At 35.6% G+C, this 17,826-nt stretch overlaps 1 protein-coding gene and 1 long non-coding RNA gene across 2 annotated transcripts in view; one reads left to right on the top strand and one right to left on the bottom strand.

The window, feature by feature from the left end:
• Window positions 1-595: 595 nt before the first annotated feature.
• LOC123659453 (serine/threonine-protein kinase SMG1) overlaps window positions 596-17,826 on the bottom strand; it is a gene marked incomplete at its 5' end in the record, with an annotated part of 36,808 nt that continues 19,577 nt past the window's right edge. Inside the window, one exon of the mRNA XM_045594668.1 lies at window positions 596-1,064. Coding sequence (XP_045450624.1) covers window positions 1,038-1,064 — 27 coding nt within the window. The remainder of the gene's footprint in view (window positions 1,065-17,826) is intronic.
• Window positions 3,929-16,215, top strand: LOC123659798. The gene is made up of 3 exons (XR_006744090.1): window positions 3,929-4,059; window positions 6,790-6,792; window positions 16,206-16,215. It is a non-coding gene; the product is annotated as an uncharacterized LOC123659798 (long non-coding RNA).

Genomic DNA, 17,826 nt, shown 5'->3' with positions numbered 1-17,826 from the left:
ATATATTCCCTACTATGAGTAACGATAACTATCAGGTGTACATGATAACAACCAGGACCGACGGCTTAACGTGGTCTCCGAGGCACAGTGGGAAGACCCACAAGGACTGCACAAACATCCAGACCACGGCAAACACTTGTATGGCCAATACAAATGTTAGTCATGTGCGGGGATCGAACCCGCAACTACCAGCGCAACAGGTACGATCCATGGCTGTGACCGTTGCGCCAACGCGGCGGCGCAATTATCTAACTTTTGTTAAAATTTGACCGACTCGTGCCTGAGTTTCAAACTGGCGACAATAATCACCACTTCGCAAGATTAATAACCATTCCCCCAATACGTAATTCGAGATGAAGCACGGTGTCACAGTGCCCCCAAATTACTGTTATCGACTGGAATAGCACTGAATAAAAATTGAATACTATATATATGTATGTAAGGGTTTTTAGTTTAAAATGCTTATAAATTTCATGATTATTATACGTATTGCTATGAGTTAACCTAAAAAACACATGTCACGTTTTTTTTTTAATAGTTCTGTCGAAGTCGTAATTGACTATCGAGTATTGTTTGAGTACTTTTTTGTTTTTGCATTTTTATAGAATTATATGAAGAAAAAAAAAGTTTTACGTTTTAATTTTATTTTTCAGTATGGAACATTCTCCGGCCCGCAGGACCGACGATCTACATAAGTTTTACGGGTATAACGAAATGTATAGTCCAACATTCAAGCACGATTATGCATATTCTAAATCAGTCATATAAAAAAGTCACCCAAATCTTATCAAAGGCGAAACAAGAAAGAAATAAACTAGACGTGAACAAATAAGCATGGAATAGGTTCAAATGAAAGTTGCTTACACACACTAAATCAAAACTTTCAATGAAAACTTCCAACGCTTATTAAACCTGTAGCATTTCTTGGGTACAGTCCAAAACCTAGATTGTCAAAGTTCCAAGGAATTCTTCGACGATAAACATCGCCACATTTAACTTAGTAAAATATTTAGTTTGCTCACCGTACCGGATATACTTCAACAAGTAACTCGTATCCAGCTTACCTGTAACAATAATAAATTCATAAATATACAAAGTAGAATAAAAATATAGTATAAATAACTGACATATAACATTCATATTTTAACCGACTTCGCAATTCGACCGTGTATATACCTATATATTTTTTATGTGTGTTCGCGGATAACTTCAACGTTTATCAAGCGATTTTGGTTATTCTTTTTTTGTTAGAATGGAGATATTCCAACGGTGGTACCATGATAAGGAAACCAGGATGTGATGATAGCATCGCAGATAAATCGAGGGGAGACTTCGAAAATCGTAGGGGCGACTGTGTCTTTGTTAATTTTGTTCGTCTACTTACGTTATATTACCTGTCGATGAAACTGAAATGGGTCTTTTTCGTTCGCTAGCAAACATAATTATCAGGTTTTAAGTAAATTGGACAATATTGATGCTTATGAAGCTTGCAATTACTGTATTAACAAATCAAACGTATTGAAATATCAGACGAAGCATTATTTAAAACGTATGCTTTGTAACTAAAAGATGAATGAATCGAATTGGTCAACGCGTTATTGTGTTACAACAAAGTAAACATTCTGCGTGTCATCCTAACCAAGAGAACTGATTATACAGGATTTGGGTATAAATAGAATCCAATGTCATATTCACAATGTTACAAATATTGTTTTGAATAGTTATTTCATTTATACTACTGCAACTCTTTTTAAAGATGAGTTGTTTTGTGGGTAGAAATGAGATTGAAAAAAAATTTGGACTGGGGAGGGTACGATGTGATTAGAGAGAAAACAGACGTGGAATAACTAGTGAAAGGTTATTTCTGTTAAGAAAAAAAATTATTGTTTTGAATTTAATCATATATATATACTAGCTGTGCACGCGACTTTGTCCGCATGGAATTTAACAAAAAAAAATATTGTTCAGTTTGCATAGTTATAAAATAAATAAATTTGCAAAATAAAATTAGCCTTAATTACTCATTACTACATCAGCTATTTGCCAGTGAAAGTCCCGTCAAAATTGGTCTAGCTATTTTAGAGATGTGACGATCTAGAGAATAAATACAAAAAGTGGCGGTGAGCCTTCGACCTTCATCAATAATATCAAGTTAAATCCGTACCCCATAATATTTAAAAAAATACAGTTTCACACAAAAAAAAAATACATTTTTGACTACAGTATCGACAATAAAGTACCCTCAAATGTATATTTTTTCAATATGGAGGAGTTTCGATAAGTTCGTATAACGGTTATACCAATTTGTTACGATCTCCGATTTCCAGTTGATGACGCATTGACACAGCAGCACTGGCTGTGCGCTTGCAGTCACTGGTTCTATTCCCGCACATGACAAAAATTTGTAATAGGCATATAGATGTTTGTCGTGATCTGGCGTTTGTGCTTGTGTATTGTGCTCTTTTCCGCACCACCAAGACCCTAATGGAAAACATGAGAGAGAATCCTAATGGAGACTTCCACGGAAACTTGGACCTTTCACTTTCATTATATAATAAATTTCATAATAAACATCAACTATTATATACGTAGCTGTCAAAACGTTCCGGCAACTACCACTCGAATCAAAGGAACATATCAAAAGAATAATTTACCGTACCAAACGTTGAGCGTCGCGCAATTGTGGAACAGAGAAGAGAGGGCGAAAAGATAACAATGGAACTAGCCGAGAAAAAAAGGTTTCTCTTTATAACGTATTAACTTAAATATACTTGCTAAAACATATTAAAGTATACTAATAATAGTAATACATTTAAGTACATAATGTATTAAAAGATTTTTAATAAATTACAGCGCAAGTAACGATATTGAAAATCAATTACTATAAAAGCAGAAAATATAATTGTGTTTGATTGCAAACGAAAAAAAACGACTTCAATTACATCGACAAGTAATAAAACGTAAGTACACGAAAAAATTGTCAAGTAAATACGCATTATCAAAGATTACTCAAAAATTAGTCATCAGATTTCGGTAAAATTTAAATGAGACCACATGACAAGCACCAGCCTTCGATTAAAATAAGAATCATCAAAATTGGTACACACAGTGAAAAGTTATGCTATGTGATGTATTTTTTTTAGAATTAGTAATACTCGTACATACTTAGGTACTTTAAGATTGAGTTTCTTTAATTATTTTTTACTTTTTAAAGACAACTCGGGTTGTTGTGTCGGGGTTTTTAATTAACCGACTTCCAAAAAAGGAGGAGGTTCTCAATTCGACTGTATTTTTTTTTATGTTTGACCGGGTAGACCGATTTCGACAAATTTTGTTTTAATCGAAAGGTGGTGTGTGTCAATTGGTCCCATTTAAATTTATTTCAGATCTAACAACTACTTTTTGAGTTATATCTAATAATTACGTTTTTACTTGATGCTTTTTTCGTCGACCTACGTTGTATTATACCGCATAACTTTTTACTGGGTGTACTGATTTTGATAATTCTTTTTTTGTTGGAAAGAAGATATCCCTAGTTTAGTACCATGATAAGGAAACCAGGATCTGTTGATGGGATCCCAGAGAAATCGAGGGAAACTCTTGAAAATCCGCAATAACTTTTTACTGGGTGTACCGATTTTGATAATTTTTAATTTAATCGAAAGCTGATGTTTGTCATGTGGTCACATACAAATTTTATTGAGATCTGATCACTACTTTTTGAGTAATCTTTGATAACGCGTAGTTACTTGACTATTTTTTCGTCGATCTACGTTGTATTACTCGTCGATGTAATTGAAGTCGGTTTTTTTTTTTGTTTGCGAGCAAACACAATTATTTTTAATTTAATTTTTAATTTATACTTTTTATAGGTACACTTATAATTAATTTATATTTATATAGGTACACTTATTAATGTAGATTTTGTTAAGTTGTTGATACAACATTAGGATACATTCACGAGCATTCTGTTTTCCATCCCCACTTTTAGCCCCATTAACTTCAAACGGCTCAACCGGTTTTTTTATATATTTTTCATTTATTTTTATTATTAATTCTGTAAAGTGCGTGTGATGCTATTTCATTTGGTACTTCGGTAAATTTATTGACATTTGGACTTCCATCCTCTTTTTCTCCCCACCACACATATTTGCAGATATTGGGTATTTTCCCCAATTTTACCCCCAGAGTTTTTTCAGCACTCAACAGATTTTCATTGAACACATTATTTTGTAACGTGCACGTGATGCGCTTTCATTTGAGACCCCACTAGATTATATTTGCAGACATTCGGTTATTCTTCCTCACTTTCACCCCCCACAACTTTTAAACGACTCAACCTATTTTCATGAATCATATCTAAAAACACTCGCCCGTAACTCACCTTTCATACAAAAAAAAAAACACTAAATTGAAATCGCTTCATGCGTTCGCGAGCTACGGAGTCACAGACAGACAAACAGACACGTCAAACTTATAACAACCCTCTTTTTACGTCGCGGGTTAAAAAAGAAAAAAATACAGTCGAATTGAGAACCTCCTCCTCTTTTGAAGTCGGTTAAAAATATCTATAATATAAAAATGAGTCGCTGAATGTGTTGCTAAGCGCAAAACTCGAGAACGGTTGGACCGATTTCGCTAATTCTTTTTTTTAAATATTCCTTGAAGTACAAGGATGGTTCTTACGGAGAGAAAAATTCTAAAAAAAAAATAATAAAATTAAAGAATCGACTGTTAGGCGATACGAAGTTCGCCGGGTCAGCTAGTAATAGATATAAGTTAAAGTAGATATAATAAGATAATGTTTAGTAATCTTTGTTCATTATTTCATACGATTTTCTTGTGTGTCGTGTACTCTAATCGACTATAAAGCTTATGCGACAGACAGGCTTTCCCTTTTATCTTAACTATTATTTTATAACTTTTTCATGTTTATTTTTTTATTATGTATATTTTAGCTAGCAAAGGTTAGGTTTGTTTTTTAACTACCGTCAAACTATCGCTAAAACGGCTATTTCTATTCTAAGAGATAAACTCCTAAACAGAGTGTACGTACGTGTTGTAACGTATTTACGCTGAGGAATCGTTTTAATTTCGCGGAATAGTGGGGTTGGCTACACTTTTATTATTCTTCTATTCGCAAATATTTTTACTATATTTATTACGAATTTTAGACTATAATTTTTTTTATTTTTAATTTAATCATCATACGCTAGGGTGGCAAACAAATATACTATAAAGCCTAAAGTGAAGCGTTTACCGTAACCTATTACGTATAGCATTGCCGACTCTATCCTAGACCCTCTCAAGGAGCTCTAGCGACGTTACTCACCACAGGAACAGAACATTATTTACGAGTAGTATTTGAATGGTACCTTCTACAAAGTTAAGATTTCCTAGACAAACTGCTGTGAATTTTGCGCAAGACTGCTGAGTCTAAATTTTATAACTGAGGTAGGGCACAGCAGGAAATTTCCTGTTCAAAATATGAAGCAGCCCGACCGAGGAAGTACGTCGACCTTACAGAAGATCACAGCTTAATAATACTGCTTTCATGCAGTGTTATATTCCTGTTGGTGAGTAAGGTGACTAGAGCTTCTGGGGGAATTGGGGATAGGATTGTCAACGCGTTTGGGATGCTTCTGGTGTTACAGGCGTCTACGAACTGCGGTAGTCACTTACCTGTATCAGTTATATATTTAAACTTGACTAGCTTGATGGCGCAGTGAGCAGTGCTTTCTGTTCCGAGTGTTGTAAGTACGATTCTCGTCCCGAATCTGGGTTTATAATTGTATCTCTAGTCTGGGTGTAATATATATTATTTATAGGTGTATCGAAAAGCAATATATAACTATATCAGTCGGCTGTTACCTATAATACAAGCATTAAGTTGCTTGCCCTAGAAACAGACGACCGTGTGCGCGCGTCAAATATATTTATTTATTGATCACAATTTATATAAACAAAAGCGACGGTGTTATAGAATCGAATCAAATAATATATCAAGGGTAATACAGAGCTGGGTAGAGAAAGTGTGTTCATGACATTGACATCCCTGGCGCGTCGCCAGGTCGGCCATTTTGTTCAGGAGCCAACTAGGACCGTCTGTGATGCGGGTATGCCTTAAATGAATGTAGCGTATAAGGGATAAGATTTTGTAGTCTTTAATAGTTGAAGTGTATTATACGGTTCAAGAATATATTTATCATAAACACATCTTGTGTTGATTTAGTGGCGCTGTATTTCATGTCCATCCATCCATAAATTACGTGTCACGAGTTTTTCACCCCTCCCCCGTCCTTGTCACAGATTGTCACATTTATGAGACACCCTTCCCTACCTAGTGTGACGTCACATATTTTGCTACCTTACTCCTTTAAATTAAGTTAAATAAAACATCACATGTACTGTGTGGCTACGGTACTAAAGAATATAGCCACCCCCTCTCTTCCTGTGGGTGTCGTAAGAGGCGACTAAGGGATAACTCCACTACCACCTTGGAACTTAAAAAGCCGACCGGTGGCGGGATAACCATCCAACTGCTGGCTTTGAAATACACGGGCCGAAGACGGGCAGCAGCGTCTTCGGTGCGACAAAGTCAGTACTGCGGTCACCAACCCGCCTGCCCAGCGTGGTGACTATGGGCAAAACACATGAGTTCACGTTATTTTTGGCGTAAACTTGTGGAGGCCTATGTCCAGCAGTGGACTGTATAGGCTGTAATGATGAATGATGAAATAAAACATCGGTTTCAACGACGACGCGTTGAAGTAACGGTCACAGCACTAGTTTGTGGCTGTTGCGCTGGCGGTTGTGGGTTCGATGTTGGCCGCATTGGAGCAGCGTGGTGGATTAAGCTCTGATCCTTCTTCTACATTGGGAAAGAGGCCTATGTCCAGCAGTGGGATATTAAAGGCTAAAGCGAGGGGTTTCAATATTATTTTTATTTCCTTTTAAATTATTTTTCAATAAATCAGCATCATTCTAATATAGGTATGAAAAATAAAATTATTTTAATACCAATAATTATATATATCATATTTTGAAAAAAGATGTCACAATTTTTTAGACCTCTCCACACCCCGTTGTTACACAATGTCACATTTCGTGGACGTCCAACCCCCCCCCCCCCTCCCCCACCCTTGGGTGTAAATACGCCTTATTAGATAAAACTCGAAAAGTGCTTATTAGATCTAAATTTAAATGTGATCACATGATACACACCACAATTCGATTAAAAATATCAAAATCGGTCCACCCAGTTAAAACATCTGAAGTAACATAAATAAAAATAAAAAATACAATCGAATTGAGAACCCCCCCCCCCTTTTTTTTTTTGTTAAGCTATGAAAACTGAATGTTAGTATTTACCAAAACATTTTATAAGAAAATTCATATTTACCATCAATTATAAACATAATTATACTCGTATACAAAACAGAAAAAGCTGAAGTATGTATTATAAAGTGCCTGCCTAGTAATTAGAGCTTTTTTTCTTAAATATTTGTCTACCGTCAATTAAAACAAATGTACATAGAAAAAATCGCATTATGATCAGTAGATAGTAAAACGAAATTCAGTCAGTTAAGCGTGGGTACATCAAAAGGAGGTGAAATTATTTTTGTGTACACTCTCATACTAAGTAAAGAAAGAACCCGTAATAATAGTATGCAAATTGAAGCCGGTCCTTTTTCGTTTGCGAACAAACAAAGTTATTTGAAGCCAGTTAATCTATACTAATATTATAAAGATGAAAAGTTTGTTTGCTTGTTTAGACGCGATAATCTCATGAACGACTGGTTCGAATTATACATATATTTTCGTGTTGGATAGCCCATCTATCGAAGAAGGCTACTGGCTAACTTTTTCCTCATATGAACTCGTTAAATAGATAAAAACGTATGAGAGGAGCGGAGACGAATGGTAGTGAGTGGTCATAAAATCTGAACAGCTGTAATCTGGCGCCGAGCTTAAATAATGAACGAGCCGGATTAATGAACCGGACCTAACCTGAAATCGCTCACGGTTCATTTCGTAGATCACTTACATTTAACGAAATTAATGTTATTTATTTTAGTGTACGACTTGTATGTTCTTAGGACCTTTTTAATTATACTATCATGTATATTTTTTAAGGTGATGACTTACAATTTATTTGACGAAGAATTTAATACTAGATCTATATCACGTATTTCATTAGCGTTAAATTTATGTTATTATATAATATTTATTTGCATCATTTTTTTTATTTTTATTAAAATACTAGCTATGCTCGCGACTTCGTACGCGTGGAATTTAACAAAAAAGTTATTGTTCAGTTCGCAGAGCTATAAAATAAATAAATTTCTAGAATAAAAGTAGCCTAAGTTACTCCTTACTAATCAAAATCAGTCCAGCCGTTTTAGAGATTAGCTGGAACAAACAGAGAGACAGACAGACTAAAATTGTAAAAAAAAATGTTATTTTGGTATATGTACAGTATGGATGTATCCATTTATTCCCTTTTTCGTGCATTTCGTAAAAAGCGGTTATTTTAATATTACAAACAGACACATCAATTTTATTTATTTGTGTAGCTTTTCAATGGGAATCGATGACATTAGCCATTAGAACTGCTAGGGACAGAAAGACATTAATCTTTTTAAGATTGCCACTATTCTATGTCGCTCTAAGAAGCAATTTTTGTAACAAAGAAAATAATATATAATATATATATAAAAGCGATTTTCTAAAAGAAATTTGCAATTTCATTAAAAAAAAATGAAGAGTAATCTCTAATTATTAAAATGTAGGCTTTATTTTTAGTACTTCATTATTAAAAAAATTACACTTCTTTCTCTGAGATCTTCATAGCCACTCTTGGTAAGAACGTATGTACTCAGAGTCTCGGAAATGATAACACACGCAATAATTCTCCTGCGTCCGCCGCGTGAACGGAAATGCATATATATCTCACTAGCTAATCCACGCGGTCTTACACGCGTTAATTTATGGAAAAAGTTCCTTACAGCTTTCCTCATTAAATGGACATATCCTATAGAAAAATAATTTTTAATTCGAACCAATTGTTCCTGAGACTAGCTTGTTTAAACGAATAAATTTTTCAGCTTTATAATAAATTTTTTTATACGATTAAGTCGGCAAACAAGCGTACGGCTCGCCTGTGATAGTAAGCGATTAGATATAGATGACGCCTGCAGCACCAGAGGCATCGCAAGCGCATTGCCGACCGTACCCACAATCACCCTAGAAGCTGTGGTCACCCTACTCAATACAGGAACACAACACTGCTTGAAAGCAGTATTATTTAGATGTGATATTCTGTAAGGTCGTAGTAAATAAGAACCTCAAACAAGCCCAAGTCACCAAAGAGAAGACCCAGGACCGTGTTGTCTGGAGGCACATGATACGGAGAGCCGACCCCAAATGAAATGGGAAAGAGCCAGGCAAAGAAGAAGAAGAAGATATTCTGTAAGGTCGATGTACTTTCCCAGTCTGTTATCCAGATTTTGATCAAGATATTTCCTCCTCTGCCAAACCTCAGTAAATAAGCTTCTTGTGTTTCAGGCGTCCATACGCTACGATAATTTCCTACAATCAGGTGGGACGAATTTTCGTTTGCCACCCTATTAGTATACATATATAAGCTGTGTGGCTACAGCAATAAAGAATATAGCCACCCCCTCTCTTCCCGTGAGTGTCGTATGAGACGACTAAGGGATAACACAGTTCCACTATCATTACAGCCTATACAGTCCACTGCTGGACATAGGCCTCCATAAGTTTACGCCAAAAATAACGTGAGCTCGTGTGTTTTGCCCATAGTCACCAAGCTGGGAAGGTGGGCTGGTGACCGGAGGGCTTTGTCACACCGAAGACGCTGTTGCCCGACTTCGGCCTGTGTATTTGGAAGCCAGCAGTTGGGTGGTTATCCCGCCATCGGCCGGCTTTATAAGTTCGAAGGTGGTAGTGGAACAAGGTTCCACAACCACCTTGGAATTTAAGAAACAAGAACTTAAGAACTTTGGGGAAAACACACATGAGTGCAGCAGTGGACTCCGATAGGCTGAAGTGATTAGATGATGAAATACATAATAACAAAAATATTTCATGTCATCTTTTACATACACATATTCCTATGTAATACCTACGGTATGAACTATAACAACATATTGACGAAGAACATGTAAATTTAATGTTAATACATAAAACACTGGGCACTAGATTTAACTAAACTGTACACAACGTTAGCATATCCTCGATTTAGATAGAGCTCCATGTCCCAAAGGTAGTTACCGAACCTTACATACCCTAAATCCTCCCGAATGGTGCCCAAACGTGCTTGGAGAATAAAAAATTCTGTTTATTACTCTTTAGGGTCTACTACACATGGTCGGTCATATGTATGATACTTTTTATTTTAAGAAAATTGCGGAACTCGTGTATAACAACAATTTTTAAGCAAAATATTAAGGGTCAGTTAGTTATAACCACTCTGGTGTAGTGGTACGTATAGACGCCGTTCAATTCGCGCTCGGAATGGTGTATAAATATTTCTTTCCAGTTTGGGTGTTGGTACTTGTGGGTCTCCCCCACGTGCCTCAAAGAGCACGTTAAGCTGGCGGTCCCGGTTGTTATAATAAATACCTAATAGCAATCATTAATCATCACTTCACCCTATCGTAGTCTACTGCTGAAATTAGGCTTCCCTCAAGTTTTCGCCAAACTTCTCAGTTCTCTGCAGTCGTCACCCAACCCCCACCGGCGTTGTTACGTAGATTATTATCAGTCCAACGGGCCGGAGTGCTCGGAGCCATTTAGGATTTGCAGCAGCGTAGATAGGAGAGTACATTTCATCAAGCGGGTTCGCTCCTTTCGGAGGTAGAAATTCAGAGTGCCTCGTAGCAGCCGGTGGTTGCTGCCCGTGTTAAATGTATTTACCACTGAGACATCTCTGAATATGTGTCTTTTATCCGCCATGATGAAATCTATCTCATTCCTCGTCACATTATTAGGGCTCTACTATGCCCACCTCCTTTGGGGCTTCTCCTTGAAGAATGAAGTAATCAAAAAGAGGAGAGGAGGGTCTCCTCCGATGATTCTTAGCACCCTCCGTCCCACTGCTACCGCGACCGCTGTCGAGCCGGAAATACTAGGACTGCCGGGTACTGAGGGCCGAATTGCATGCGTCACTCATAGTAGGGAATCGTTACTCATAGTTGGAATTATATCCGCCAACCTGCGTCGGAGCAGCATGATGGATAAGTTCCAATCTTTCCTACATGGAAAAAGAAAACATGTTTAAGAACATGTCGTTATATACATAAATTCGAACGCGATGTACATACGTGTAAAACATTAATAATCAAACTATCATAATGGTGAAATAATACCAGATTAGAACGTACCGATAAGCACACCACGTGGATCGATGTTTCCCCTCGCGATAACATAACCGCTAATAAAACCTTATCTAATCGTTATTTATGAATTATTTTCGTTCATATACTTATATCATTACATAGGCTGTTTTTATTAATTTATAAATAATAAATAATTATATGTTTAAAATGAATATCTATCGCAAGCAAGCAAAGCGTTCGTTAATGGTTTGATCACATGATATGTCATTTATTTTTTCCTGGTTTAAGCAACTAAAGAGGTTTTATGTCCATGTCAGGACATATGACTGAATTTATAAAGATTGTTTTTTTTTGTATAAAATTAGATCGGTAAATAAGCGTATGGTTCACCTGATGGTGAATGAAGCAATGTTGTGTTCCTGTAGTGAGTAAGGTGACCAGAGCTCCTGGGATTGGGGGTAGGGTCTGTACCGCGCTTGCGATGCCTGTGGAATTACAGACGTCTAAAACGTCGTTTACTAGTTATTTCAATATTTACTATACATTACACAAAATCTTAATTTACTAAACTAACAAGCACTTGTAATTGTAGATCTATTTAAATTATAAATGAAAACTAAAAGATAATCCACAAGAGGGTTCACAAATGAAAAACAAACAGACGTTAGCAAAGGAATGATTACAAAAAGGGCTGTTTATATACTCCTTCCGACGTGCTGGGATCAACGGTACATTATTTCTACATCTTCTCAACGTTCAAAACGTATATTTTATACATTACTACCAAATATAAAAGTCTTATATTTTTATTGAAATATTACCAGGAATGATTCTTCCATCGCTTTAAATTTTTTTTTATTTAGAAAACTCTGTCGTAAAATAACCGAACCAATTTATACATTATAATGCTAGAATAAGGCATCTTTTCAATATAGAAGACGGCTTGTAGCCTAATCACTACTCCACAGCGAGTTAGAGGATAATTTGCTACGATGAGTAACGATCACAACATTTTATAATTAACAACTGGGACCGAAGGCTCTACTTTTTATCCTTGAGACAGCGGGGAGACCTGAAGAGAAAAAACTAGACCAGACCGAGATATTTATACAAACAAACACAAATCTGCTACGAGCGGAAACTAAACATAACACTTATTCAAGCGGTCGTTATTTGTATTATTATTATTTTTTATTTTTTTGCACAAGTTTTTCACATTTCGACAAAAATCTAGACGCAATCAGCGAATAAAGGACGTCTGTGAAAGCAAGGCGAAATGCAATCTGAAGCTATTCCGAATTTTATGAATCATTTGACTAGCAGCTCCAATTTAGTCCATCCATAGTATCAATCGGTATTCAATTTTCAGAACTTTGAAATATAAAGGAAAAAAAATGTATGTTTCTACTTTAAGAATCAAATATGAATCAATAAATATATGAAGTTATTGAACAACCAGTGAAATTTTTAAATAATCGGTTAAAATATAAATATATATTTAATAAATAATTTAGTTAACTAAACTAAAATAGTGATTAAAAATTAGTTTGTAAATTTAAAATTAAACGTACATATATTAAATTAAAATGAAAATCAAAAACAACTTTATTCAAACAGGCTTCAAAAGCACTTTCGAATCGTCATTTAACAAATCAACCACCGATTCGGAAAGTAATTCCATGGTGAAGAATCGGCAAGAAACTCCGCAGTTACTGCTGCTGTTGCATTAATATTATAAATCTCATAATTTTCTTTGAACGCACTTATCTTAGGAACTATGGATTCAAATTCAAAAACTCATACAAAGCATTTATCGAGGAAGACTATATTCAATATAACATCACGGTACGATCAGTGGGAGTTTAGCACCTATGTAAAATAAAACAAACGGCGAAAATTTTTATATATAATCTTGGCCATCCCACAGTAATACAACAGGGGCATTTGTTCCACCCTGACTCGAAGGTAATAATTGATATTTTAGATTTTATAAGGAAATTTTAGGCAGATTTAGATAAAAACTCTATTATTGAAGTATTGTGGATAGTGAAAATAAATATAAAAAATTGAATTTTGAAGAAAGAATTTTGTTCTATTTATTGAGATTTATATTTGTTTTTGCCCCACCTTTACAAAATTCTGGGTACGCCCATACCTATGATAGTTGAACAATACGACTTTGCAAACGAAGTCAGAGACAGTTGCTAGTCAAAAATAAAAATAAACAGCAATAACCCAAGTGCAAATAAGATCACCTGCCTCTGACCCTTCTCCTGGCCCTTATCTGTCTTGTAATATATTGTATTTTCAGCTGAATTGCTAGAATAATATAACAGTGTTGCCTTAAGACATACCTCGAATTACACTGAAATAATTTTAAATACTTGTTATGTACCCATCGAAATAATGAAATAACCTCCTTGCCTCCATGTATATCTAGGAATTGTATAAAAAGTATATGTGTAAATTACTTACCTACTTAATCGGAGAAAGAAAAATACCATCTTACTGTCATTTGGCATCATTAAGTGTTTGAACAACTTCAGGCGAAGATAACTTGCCCAGTGCTAAGGCATGTGGCCTACCAAAAGTGTGCGTTTAAGCCCAGCGGCGGGGCGTTATTTATTCGCTATTTGAAACAATTATGGGCTATAATTACTCAATCTAGGAATTGTATAAAAAATTATCTGTATGAATGTTAATTGTCTATGTTTATTCAAGCATAACACCATAATCTAATACACAATACTGGATGCGGTGATTCACACTTGTGACCTTGATGGCCTGTTTTAAAACCTGATGTACATTTGATCTTGATACACCGTCTAGGAGTAGAATTATTGCTCTGCAAACTAATGTAGTAAATTTAAACGAACTTGTTTTGTCCATTTATTTGCCAAAAAACTGGCATTAGACTTGGTCGGCAAACATGCATACAGCATAAATAATGGTAAACGTTTAACGTGGCTTTTAGACGCCTGGAAAACGAGAAGCACCACAAACGCTTTGTCGACCGCTAACCCGACCCTCTCTAGGAGGTATCACCTTACTCACTACAGGGCACAACACAACCATAAGTACTATTTAACTGACTTTCGGTCGGCAACGCGCTTGCGATGCTTCTGGTGTTGCAGGCGTCTATAAGCTACGGTAATCGCTTACCATCAGGTGAGCCCTACGTTTGTTTGCCAACCTAGTTAAATAAAAAAAAAAATTGTTGTATCCTTCTGTAAGGTTAAGGTACTTTACTAGACGAGCTAGACTTTGACCCAAATATAAATAAGTCGGTACACTAAAATTAGCATTGTTGTAACAGACGAATATCATTAAGGCATTAAGGCGATCTCTGAAGTATCCAGAATCGCTTGGATAAGCGTACATAATCCCAGCATTAGATGAGTCGTACAAACACTATGGGAGCGTGTTTTACAACAAGATATTAGGAGCGTATTTCGTTTCATATTTCTAGAAATACCTTGAAGGGGTGAGATATTATCCTGATACCTCTGTGGATCGACGTTGCTTTATTATTTGATAGCGATATTTATCATTTTTGCTACCGCTAATAAACAGCGACGGTTTGCCGGTTCGATCCCCGCTCGGGATGGATATTTGTATTTGTACAAACACTTATTTCCAGTTTGGATGCTTGTCCTTTTGGGTCTCTCCATCGTGCCTCCGAGAGCACGTTAAGCTGTCGATTCCAGTTGCTATCAAATACACCAGATAGCGATCGTTACGTTAAGCTTCAGTCCTACTCTAATAATAAGGCTATGCCCAGCAGTGGAATGTTACAAGCTGAATTGTGGTTGTGAACCTAATAATAGTGCTTATTACCGTGAAAGTTTATAAATCTCTATCAAGCCATAAACGTACTAATACTACTTGCAACTCAAAATTACTTTCCAATTAGATTCAGTTAAGATTTATTACAAATACGTACCGATCGTGTGATATTATTTTAAAATTTTATTAAATGAAAGGGCTTCGCGCAAGACATGTGACTGAATTTATAACTCCCCTCAGCATAGTCTACGTTATGAATAACCGCTGGCTTTACATTAAATAAATAAATATCTTATAACATTCACATACGATCGTCTGTTTCTAAGGTAAGCAACTTAATGCTTGTGTTATTAACAGTAAGTAGTAACAGCGGACTGCTATAGCTATTTTTTTTTTAACAAATATACATGGAAATAGTAAATATATAAATACAAATATTACACCCTAAGGCATTTTTAATTATTTGAGCTGAGATTTATATAGAACATTAGATTACATTTATTATGTATTTATTAATTATCTATATCCTATATATTAATACGCTATGGTTATGATGTTTGCCTCCCTTTTTAGAAAAAACCCTCACAATTACTCCACATAAATTACATATCATTTTATAGATAATTGCATGTTCTACCGGCATGCATAACTAAAAATTTTAAACTATTTAAAAAGGAAGGTTAGGTATGCTTTAAGAAGAAGGAAGGTTATTTTCTCTCAAATCAACACGTGTGAAACCGCGTGGCCCAGCTAGTCTATATTAATGACATTACATTAATTACATTATAATACTAACATTATACACGTAAAAAGAAGGTATCCTGAGCACGATGTCAGTTTGGCATTGCAACTTTCTCTGCCTGGTAGAAGAACCAGGGGCAGACCCAAGATAAGGTGGAGATGTAGTATCAAAGGACATGCATGAGTGCCAAGTAACTCATGACGTTGACGGATGAAAAAGCGAAGTGGAGGAGGAAAATAAGAAAAGCTGACCCCACAATCATATGAGTAATCATAACAGTACAAATACTATATATACCACACCACTTCACTAAGATAGGGCACAGCAGGAATATTCCTCCTAAAAATCTGAAGCAGCCCGACTGAGATAGTACCTCGACCTTACAGAAGATCATAGATGATAATACTGCTGTCAAGCAGTGTTGCGTTCCTGTTGGTGAGTAAGGTAAGAGCTCCTGAATGGGGATAGGGTTGGCAACGCGCTCGTGAGTTTGCCGACCTAGTTGTATAGAAAAAAATGAGACGAATAGCTTGGAAGAGAGAGATAATAAAAAATAACATTAAAAATCACAGCAATTTCAGAGATGAAACGTGATCAAGTTAAAACACGCATCATTTAAACTGACGACGGTTAACCTTACACGTTTTATAACCTTTTATCTGAACCCTTTCATTTTATAACCGTATCTATTACACCGTTTCAAAGACGTATACTGAGGGTAGACGGGAGACGCCTACAGCTAATGAAATTAAACTGAAACGAGTTACTATTATTGAGAGATAAGACCTTACAATTATATTAATACAGTAAAACAACGAGAACATGATAATCAAACCGTCGTAGAACTAATGTAATGGTCATAGCTATTTGTTGTTGTGCTAGCGGTCATTTGTTCAAAACCCACTCATAATAAATGATCACGTAGACCCAACAGATTTAATATAACAATAAAATGTAATTTAGTTTCGTTGACCGCGTGTTGGCAAACGCATTGTGGGGCGCCCTCTGCGATAGGCTGAAGTGAAAATGTAATTTCGATTATCTCGAAAGTATACACAAATAATAAAATCTAAAATATAAGTAACATTATGTATTTATTGAAAAAAAATAGCTATATCAGCAACACAAGCAATAAGTTGCATACCTCAGGAAGAGACGCTCGTGTGTTTATCATAAAGTTATCAGATACTATTTTAATTCATTTATGCCCAGTGGTCGAAATTCGACCATACTATATTTCAATTATAAGTTAAAACATTATTAAGGTTCTGTTGTCAAAGACTTTACTTCTATAATAATAAACAAAAGAGTATATAATTATGCGTGTGTGTCAAATACATGATAGTGCGAGCAATGTTTTTTAATTTAAAAAAATTAGCACTCTGCACTCCTTCTCTATATAAAATATAAGTGTGCGAAATTTCGTACTCCTCCGTCTGTGCCCTCTTCGTAAAAACGGTAACAAAGTTTTTGCTTCACGTATTAACATATAGATAACTGTCAACAGTGTCAAAACAGCAAAATATGGCCACTCCAATATCACGTGAAATAGAAAACTCACGGAGATTACTTAACCTAATTTCTTAGACACATTAATTTATAGATGCAAACTCGAAACTTTGAAATTAAAACATTTACAGTCAGGCCGAATTAAAGCAGTTTATATAACGGAACGCTAAAGCACTTGATGTTGATTTTTCTTTGCCTGAATCCGGTGTTGACCCAGAACGAGCTGAGCGAAGAAAATATTACTTCTTAAATCTCATAGCGGCTTCACGTTTGTAAATATAATATGCGCTTTTCCGGAACTTCCGGGAAGTGCAACTGCAATATACAAATACAAGTATCCGTAAGATTGTTTCCACCCCTCTGGACCTTCCCATGTAACAAATGAGTGAATACGAGTATATGGTGTATAAAATAGAATATTTATTC

The sequence above is a fragment of the Melitaea cinxia genome, chromosome 14, assembly GCF_905220565.1.
Source record: "Melitaea cinxia chromosome 14, ilMelCinx1.1, whole genome shotgun sequence".
In the NCBI taxonomy this organism is placed as follows: domain Eukaryota; kingdom Metazoa; phylum Arthropoda; class Insecta; order Lepidoptera; family Nymphalidae; genus Melitaea; species Melitaea cinxia.
This window is presented reverse-complemented; position numbering and strand designations above follow the sequence as displayed.